Source organism: Sinocyclocheilus rhinocerous, unplaced genomic scaffold (genome assembly GCF_001515625.1).
Source record: "Sinocyclocheilus rhinocerous isolate Xijiao unplaced genomic scaffold, SAMN03320098_v1.1 scaffold3874, whole genome shotgun sequence".
Classification (NCBI taxonomy): Eukaryota; Metazoa; Chordata; class Actinopteri; order Cypriniformes; family Cyprinidae; genus Sinocyclocheilus; species Sinocyclocheilus rhinocerous.
This window is the reverse complement of record NW_015623683.1, coordinates 147,708-156,242: the sequence shown is the minus strand read 5'-3', so window position 1 is coordinate 156,242 and position 8,535 is coordinate 147,708. Positions and strand designations below refer to the sequence as shown.

General features: G+C 45.3%; 1 protein-coding gene across 1 annotated transcript; it reads left to right on the top strand.

The window, feature by feature from the left end:
- The first annotated feature begins 6 nt into the window (after positions 1-6).
- LOC107728057 (ADP-ribosylation factor GTPase-activating protein 3-like) lies at positions 7-5,535 on the top strand. Its single transcript, XM_016538153.1, has 14 exons — positions 7-10; positions 271-343; positions 431-562; positions 724-804; positions 924-1,002; positions 1,311-1,370; positions 1,455-1,501; positions 2,774-2,907; positions 2,988-3,119; positions 4,095-4,220; positions 4,301-4,396; positions 4,477-4,591; positions 4,684-4,905; positions 4,986-5,535. Exons 2-14 carry the CDS (start codon positions 317-319, stop codon positions 5,001-5,003), a joined length of 1,269 nt encoding a protein of 422 aa, XP_016393639.1. The 5' UTR covers positions 7-10; positions 271-316; the 3' UTR covers positions 5,004-5,535.
- The last annotated feature ends 3,000 nt before the right edge of the window (positions 5,536-8,535 follow it).

Sequence of the window (8,535 nt, the reverse complement as noted above, 5' to 3'; positions counted from 1 at the left end):
CCTTCGTCAGGTAAACTTTACACTCTCACCTGTCCTTCATCAGGTCAACTTTTTTCCACAGGACATAAGTGAATTTCTGTAGATCATTTTATGTAATAAAAGTATTTAAATTCAAATTGTCAACTTGATTTGTTCAGTTCTATCACCTTTGCTCATTACGACTGTCACAGTAAAGCTCCAGCAGCGAGGGGTTTTTCACTTTCTCACAGCGCTGTCAGTGTTTCTGCAGTGACTCGTTGTCGAGATGAATTCTTCTCACCGCTGTTGCAGGTCCACTGAGCTGGACTCTAACTGGTCCTGGTATCAGCTGCGCTGTATGCAGGTGGGCGGCAATGCCAGCGCGGTGAGTGTCACAAACCAGTGCTAATCAGCATCCTGTGCGCTCTCACTGTGTTTGTGAGGAGCATTAATGTGAGTGTGTTCCCTACAGAGTGCCTTCTTCAGTCAGCACGGCTGTATCACCAGCGCAGCCAACACCAAATACAACAGCAGAGCAGCGGTGCTGTACCGCGAGAGAATCAAGAGTCTGGCCACGCAGGCCACCAGACAGCACGGCACTGAGGTCTGACACACACACACGCTCTCACACACACACACACACACACACACATACAGACTCACACACACGCTTACACACACATGCTCACACTCACACACTCACAGAGTCAAATCCAGAGCTCGTAGTGCTCGTGATCGTGCTCATGCTGTTGTCTGTGTGTTCAGTTATGGCTGGACAGTCAGGCTCCTCTGTCACCCACGTCACCCCTCGACAAACACGAGGACTTCTTCACCCAGCACACCCAGGTGAGGAACAGCTCCCGCTTCACGCGACTTCATTGATTACAATTTATGTAATGAGCATTCATGGATCATTTATCATATTTATGCCTTTAAAACTGTCTGCTTTTGCCGTTTTTCCCCAGACCCCCCTTAGGGAAGGATTCAGTGTTCAGATGAACACCAGCCAACCACAAGATGAAGCTCAGGATAAAAATAACAACGGTACAGTAACTAGGGGAACACAGTGTGCTCACATGAATGATGTTTTGTGTTTCTGGAGGATGGCCGCCGTGTCATTTAATACGTATGCATGGATCATTTATCATATATATGCCTTTAAAGCTGTGTGCGTTTGCCGTTTTTCCCCAGACGCCCCTGAAGGAAGGACTCAGTGTTCAGCTGAACCCCAGCCGACCGCAGAACACCGTTCAGGATAAGAATAATAACGGTATGATAACTGAGGAAACACAGTGTGCTCCTATGAGTGTGATGTGTTGTGTTTCTGGAGGATGTTTCTCTCTTGAGCGCAGGTGAGAGTGATGTGGGTCCCAGTGTGGAGCAGCTCAGTGTGTCTCCTACATCTGCCGCAGGTAAAGCTCATCCTCCTCCTCACTGACACACACAGCTCGAATCATAACTCACTGTATCCTGAACATCTGATTCTCCTCTCACAGAGCTGTCCTCTCTGATCAAGAAGAAACACTCCACAGGAAAGAAATCGGTGAGTTTCCTGCCAGCGCTTCATAACCGGGTCATAATCTGTTCATTTATTATTCAGAAATACGTTAAAATGCAGTCATACACATGTTGACTTGAATACTCGTCTTCTATGATGAATATTAAAATTAATTTTCATATTTGGGGGGGGGGCTTAAAGTCAAATATGTCAGGGTGGTGCAACTGTCCTAGTATTAAAATGAAGCAAAAGGCCCCATTTAATGAATTCAGATCTTGGAAAAAATAATAGTTTGTCATGATCGTTTATTATTATTTCTTAGAAAAAATATTTTAACAGCTGTTTCTCAGTATTTGAATGCTGGTAACTCCACACTGATGGACATGAAACAGGAAATTATGTCATAGAGTGGACCCCTGCAGACCCTCATGCAAGCCTCTTAAAATATTGGTCTTTTTATGACGAGGCAAGGTTAGTTCAAGTTGTTGAATGTCATGTGGTGTAATCCCACAGTCATTTATACCATGTAAAAAAAATATTTAAAAACTTTTTTGTAAATAATAACTAAGATGTGTTTAAATTATTTTAATTCTTTTTACTTGATGGTTACCCCACGTGATATTTTTAAGAGTCAGAGAATGTTTCTGCAAATTCAAAGTCATGTGGTGCAACCATCATGCAGAGGTCAATAAGCCGCTGAAAATATCAGATCATTTGACCTTGATTGACAGGACAAGGTCAGTTCAGGTTGTAAAACATCATGTGGGGCGACTCCCCAGAAACTTTTATAATTTATGATATTTGTAAAAAAAAAAAATGTTATACCTTGAAAAATAGGTTTTTGGAAAACAGTGATTGAGATGTGTCCACATACATGCATTTAATGTGTAAGGAAAGCATTTTGGTTTGGTTATACCATATGACATTTATATAGTCAGTAAATTGAATACATGTTCATCATGAACACAGAGTAAAATTCTCTTTAGAGCATTTGACCTTACTTGACAAGGCAGGGTCAGTTCAGGTTGAAAACTGTCATGTGGTGCAACCCCTCAAAAACGCCATGCTTCTTATGAATTAAAAATAAAGTTCAAATATCAGATCTTTTGATCTTGATTGACGTTAACAGGTTCAGTTCAGGTTGAAAACTGTCATGTGGTGCAACTTTAAATGTTCAAAACCACATGAAACCTTCATGAACCCAAAGAGCACGTTTGCAAGAGCTTGAGGTGTGTTTTATATAACTGAATATGTTAAAGGCGTTTCTGCAGTCTTGAGCTGTTTGTTTTGTGGTTTGTGTGTGAATGAATGAATCAGATGGGCAGCAGGAAGGCGGGTCTGGGCGCTCAGAAGGTCAGCAGTCAGAGCTTCAGTGCGCAGCAGAAGCGAGCTCAGGCTGTAGACAGACTGCAGGAGGAGAAGAGCCCGCAGAAGAGCAGCGCTGAGCCCGAGTGAGTGAGCATCTGAAGATCAGACTCTCAGCCAGAACACATGAGCGTCTGCTCATCCTGCGCTCGGTTTGTGTGTGTAGAGTTTTGTCTCTGAGTCGTGCGTATGAGAGTTTGGAGGTGCAGAGGAGGAGGGACGAGGTGAAGCTGAGTCGTCTGGACAGCAAGAAGAAGGAGCAGGCGGAGCGGCTCGGCATGGGCTTCGGCGGACGCAGGTCAGCGCTGCTCCATAGTTCCCCTAAACACAAACCTCTTCTCTAGCTCGTTGCCTAATCTAGTTGTCTTATAAAACTATCAAATATCGTTAAATGTTTGACAAATTGATTTTGTTCCTCTTTGCCAAGTAATAAGTTGTTTTTGTAAGTTGTAAATCTGGGCGGAGTGTAATTTTTGACACATGAGATTTCAATGTGGGAGAAGTTTTATTTGGCCAGAGAGATTTCAGTCTGGGCGGAGTTTAATTTTGACCAATGAGGTGTGAGTGTGGGCGGATTGTGATTTTTGACCAGTGTGAGTGTGGGCGGAGTTTACTTTAGACCAATGAGGTGTGAGTGTGGGTGGAGTTTAATTTTGACCAGTGAGTGTTGGTGGAGTTTAATTTTGACCAATGAGGTGTGAGTGTGGGCGGATTGTGATTTTTGACCAGTGTGAGTGTGGGTGGAGTTTACTTTAGACCAATGAGGTGTGAGTGTGGGTGGAGTTTAATTTTGACCAATGAGGTGTGAGTGTGGGCGGATTGTGATTTTTGACCAGTGTGAGTGTGGGTGGAGTTTACTTTAGACCAATGAGGTGTGAGTGTGGGTGGAGTTTAATTTTGACCAGTGAGTGTGGGTGGAGTTTAATTTTGACCAGTGAGTGTTGGTGGAGTTTAATTTTGACCAATGAGGTGTGAGTGTGGGCGGAATGTGATTTTGACCAGTGTGAGTGTGGGCGGAGTTTACTTTAGACCAATGAGACGTGAGTGTGGGTGGAGTTTAATTTTGACCAGTTAGGTGTGAGTGTGGGCGGAGTGTGATTTTGACCAGTTAGGTGTGAGTGTGGGCGGAGTGTGATTTTGACCAGTTAGGTGTGAGTGTGGGCGGAGTGTGATTTTGACCAGTGAGGTGTGAGTGTGGGCGGAGTGTGATTTTGACCAGTGAGGTGTGAGTGTGGGCGGGGCTAAGGCTGCCGTCTCCTGCTGTGTTTTCCAGCGGTCTGTCTCACTCGGTGATGGAGGACATGCAGATGATCCAGCAGGAGTCTCCGGCTCAGAGCTCCTCCAGCAGAAGAGCGTATGAGGAGGACGAGGAGCAGGAGGACAGGCGCTTCTCCTCCAGGTGATGCTTCATTCCTGAGGCTCTGAGCTGTTAGTGTCTCCCGCTCCGTGTTCATGAGTGTGTCCCGACTCTTCTCACAGGCTCCCGGATGAAGCCACGGGATCGTCGGATCTGTTCTTCTCTCAGTGGAAGGAAGCGACAAAGCAGACTGACGTCTACATGGACGCGGACGAGAGGTCAGATGCCTGTTAGGACTGTACCACACTGGAAAAACCTGCCGTGTGTTGTCACTATAACTCAGTGTTTGTGCTCTCAGGGTGTCAGTGAGGAGGAAGGAGCCGCAGCCCGTGTCTGATGACGCTCAGAGGAAGTTTGCCGACGCCAAAGCCATCTCATCAGACATGTTCTTCGGGAAGCAGGACAACGCAGAGGTGAAGCGCTGCCAACACACCGACCACACGCCGCTGAGAAACACGAGCTGTGTGTAGTTAAACTGTTATTCTGTCGTGTTTTCTGCTTGCAGTATGAAGTGCGGGCGCGGCTGGAGAATTTCTCGGGCAGCTCAGCGATCAGCTCAGCCGATCTGTTTGACGAGCAGAAGAAGTCAGCAGGTGTGTCCTCCGGCTCCTACAGCTTGAGCAAGGTTCTGCCCGCCGTGCCCGACATGACGCAGTTCAAGAGCGGCGTCCGCTCGGTGGCCGGGAAGCTGTCGGTCATGGCCAGCGGAGTCGTGTCCTCCATACAGGTCAGTCACTAACTAACACTAACACTAACTGACCCGGTCACCCGTCTGGGTTTACGCTGATCTCTGTGTGTGCTCCGCAGGATCGCTACAGCACTTGAGACCGTCTCCAGTCGTCCTGAAGAACCTGCTTCACTTTCTGCCCTATATCTTTATCATTTACTCGGTGGCTTTGTTTGGGATTCTGTTTGTTTGATGCCGCAGCTTGAGTTTTGACTGAAACGAGTCGTCATTCGATCACTTGGGGACCAAAACTCATCTTTAGTTGAAGTGAAATGTTTGCACTATATTCCAGCTGTGTGTGCTACAGTAATATATCATAAACGGCACAATAGCACAGGTGCGTCTGTATCGTCTCACACACTCGTGTGGTTCTCATAGAAAAGCTTTATATGATGTGTAATGTAGCAGAGGATGAAGATGATGAAGAGGTTCGTCTCGGGGCGTTTCGCACACTACACACGTGACAATCGTTTACCTGAAGCCTTATTCATCTCATTGCCTTATCTGTGTTTGTTTATCGTATCGGTGTTTATCTTGCGTTGTCATTTATGAACATGTATAAAACACGAGGGGTGGGTGATTTATGTGGTTCATTGGTTTAACTCAATAAAGATCAGACTTGAAAAATAACTGAACTGTGGTCTTGTTCATTACATTTATTTTTTTAAATTATTTTAAAAGTAATGTATTAAAAACAGAGCGCTGTGTGACTTATTACCGACAGACATTTGTGTGCCATAAACTATAATCGTTTACTCCCAATGAATAATTCCCGACGCACATATGTAAATACAGTGAAATAATAAAGTATTACATTAGTATTCCCCATCGAAAAATCACACGCAGCTGTGATTGGTCAGTCCTGACAGCGCCGAGAAAAGCTATCACGTGACAACTGTGAGGAAGAACACAAATCATTTACAGCTAAACACTCATACTTACTAACTTTAACCGACGCTGAATTAAATCAGACTTGAAAAATAACTGAACTGTGGTCTTGTTCATTACATTTATTTTTTTAAATTATTTTAAAAGTAATGTATTAAAAACAGAGCGCTGTGTGACTTATTACCGACAGACATTTGTGTGCCATAAACTATAATCGTTTACTCCCAATGAATAATTCCCGACGCACATATGTAAATACAGTGAAATAATAAAGTATTACATTAGTATTCCCCATCGAAAAATCACACGCAGCTGTGATTGGTCAGTCCTGACAGCGCCGAGAAAAGTAACAGCTATCACGTGACAACTGTGAGGAAGAACACAAATCATTTACAGCTAAACACTCATACTTACTAACTTTAACCGACGCTGAATTAAACAAACAGTAGAGAGTTGAATATTAGCGTAATTATTATTTAGACTCGCCTAAGCCCCGCCCACTCGGCCTGCGCCTCTGCTCTGATTGGCTTTTCTCCTGTCTTTATTGTGAATATATATCGGTTACTTCTCGTATTTTAAAACCCAGCAAACTTTGATCATTCAGAATATGTCGTGGAAAACGAGTTTTAACCAAGCAGCAACCTCCCGCTCTCTCTCGTGAAGTGTGACGCGCGGTGACGCGCTGCCAAGATGGCGACGGCCCACTCCGCCCACTTTGAGCCTCAAAAACGCTCTTCGGAAATCTACGAGTGACGTCACGGACACTACGTCCATGTTTTTATACAGTCTATGGTTTAAACACTGTAAGAACGCGTCTAAGAACCGTTCGAAGCATCTAAGAAACTCCTCCTCCTCTGTTGCCGTCAAATAAAGCAGTTGCCGTGTCGACTTGCTACTGTAAACAAAAGCTTGCCCCGCCTCCGGGGCCTTCTGATTGGTCCACTGTTTTGAACTGACATTAATGAGCGGCGCTTGGTGTAAAAGTTGAAATTCTTTTAACATGACAGCGTCTTAAAAACGCGGCGCTCATGTGCGAGACTCTGAGGAAGACACGAGATGCGACGCACTGGTCCGTCTAGCACGTTTACATAGACAACCGATGGGAAAGTAGCGCACTGGAATGGAAACAGGCGTTGTGTGTGAACGGGCCCCGGATGCTGCAGCGGTCAGCACCGGCACCAGTGAGGGGCCGCTGGTGACGGCGCGTGAGTTAGTGTGCAGCAGCACGAGTGCAGCGGGGTCCGGCGTCACGCTCCGCACCTCCCTGGCCGAGGTCTCCAGAGCCGCCAGCATGCCCTGCTCCTCCGCTAGCTTACAGAACTGCACCTCGCGCTCCGCCTCCAGGTCACGCTTGTTACCTGAGGACACACAGAAGGCCTGTGAGGACAGACGAGAGCTGGAGGAGAGCGAGGCCTTACCGATCAGCACCATCAGCACGCTGGAGGCTCCGAAGCACTGCAGCTCGTGGAGCCAGCGGAGCACGGACTCGAAGGTGGCCCTGCGGCTGATGTCGTAGGCGATCATGGCCCCGTGAGCGCTGCGGTAGTAGCTCTGCGTGATGGTGCGGAAGCGCTTCTGCCCCGCCGTGTCCCACACCTGCATCTGCACACACACACACACACACACTGATCACTGGAGCTCCTCTGAGAGACCGCCGTCATGGAAACCACACACACCTGTGTGCACGAGAGAGAGAGAGAGAGAAACACGCAGCTGACTGCACACTCAACACTTTGCGCTGCATACTAAACACTGCATACTGAACACTGAATATTTCATACTGCATACTAAACATTGTGCACTGTATACTAAACATACTGGGTGCTAAATACTGCACACTGTGTACTAAACACTGCATACTGGATACTAAACTCTGCATACTGCGTACTAAACATACTGCCTACTGAACACTGCATACTGCCTATTGAACACTGTACATTTCATACTGCATATTAAACACTGCATACTGTACACTGAATACTGCATACTAAACACTGCACTGGACCCATTTCACAAGACCGTGACGACGTGTTTCAACGGTCATCAGCTTCGTAAATCCTCCAAAATTTCTTATAATTAAATTTTTTTAATGTATGTACATTTAGAACACTATTCTTTGTATTATATAACCTTTGCATCAAATTACAAAAAAACTAGTAAACGCTAATGCAAGGGTGTTTCTAATTCAGCGGCTGTGGGAGTGATGGTAAATTTGACATCGTTCTCTCTTCTGACTGCCGTTATCAGCCTCTATTTTTTTCTTTTTTGAAAGTCGTGAAAACACTATCGTGGAGTTTTTTGCCCATTGCATACTGAATACTGTACACTGCACGCGTACTGTACACTGCATACTAAATACTGAACACTGTACAATGCATACTGTACACTGCCTGTTGAACAGTTTACACTGCATACAGAACACTGTACACTGCGTACTAAATACTGCATACTGTTTATTGTATGCTGCATACTAAATACTCCATACTGTACACTGCATACAGTCTGTTGAACCCCGTAAACTGCCTACTAAACACTGCATACATACTGCCTTCTGCTTGATCCATGTTGAATACTGATTATTGGCTTGTGCTCAGTGTACACTATGTACTGCATTACAGAACATTGTACACTTCATTCTGCCTACTGTTTAGTGTATACTATGAATACTGTACACTACTGAACAGTGTAAATTACACCTGCACAGTGAATATTATATATTACATACTGCAGTGCACTCTACAT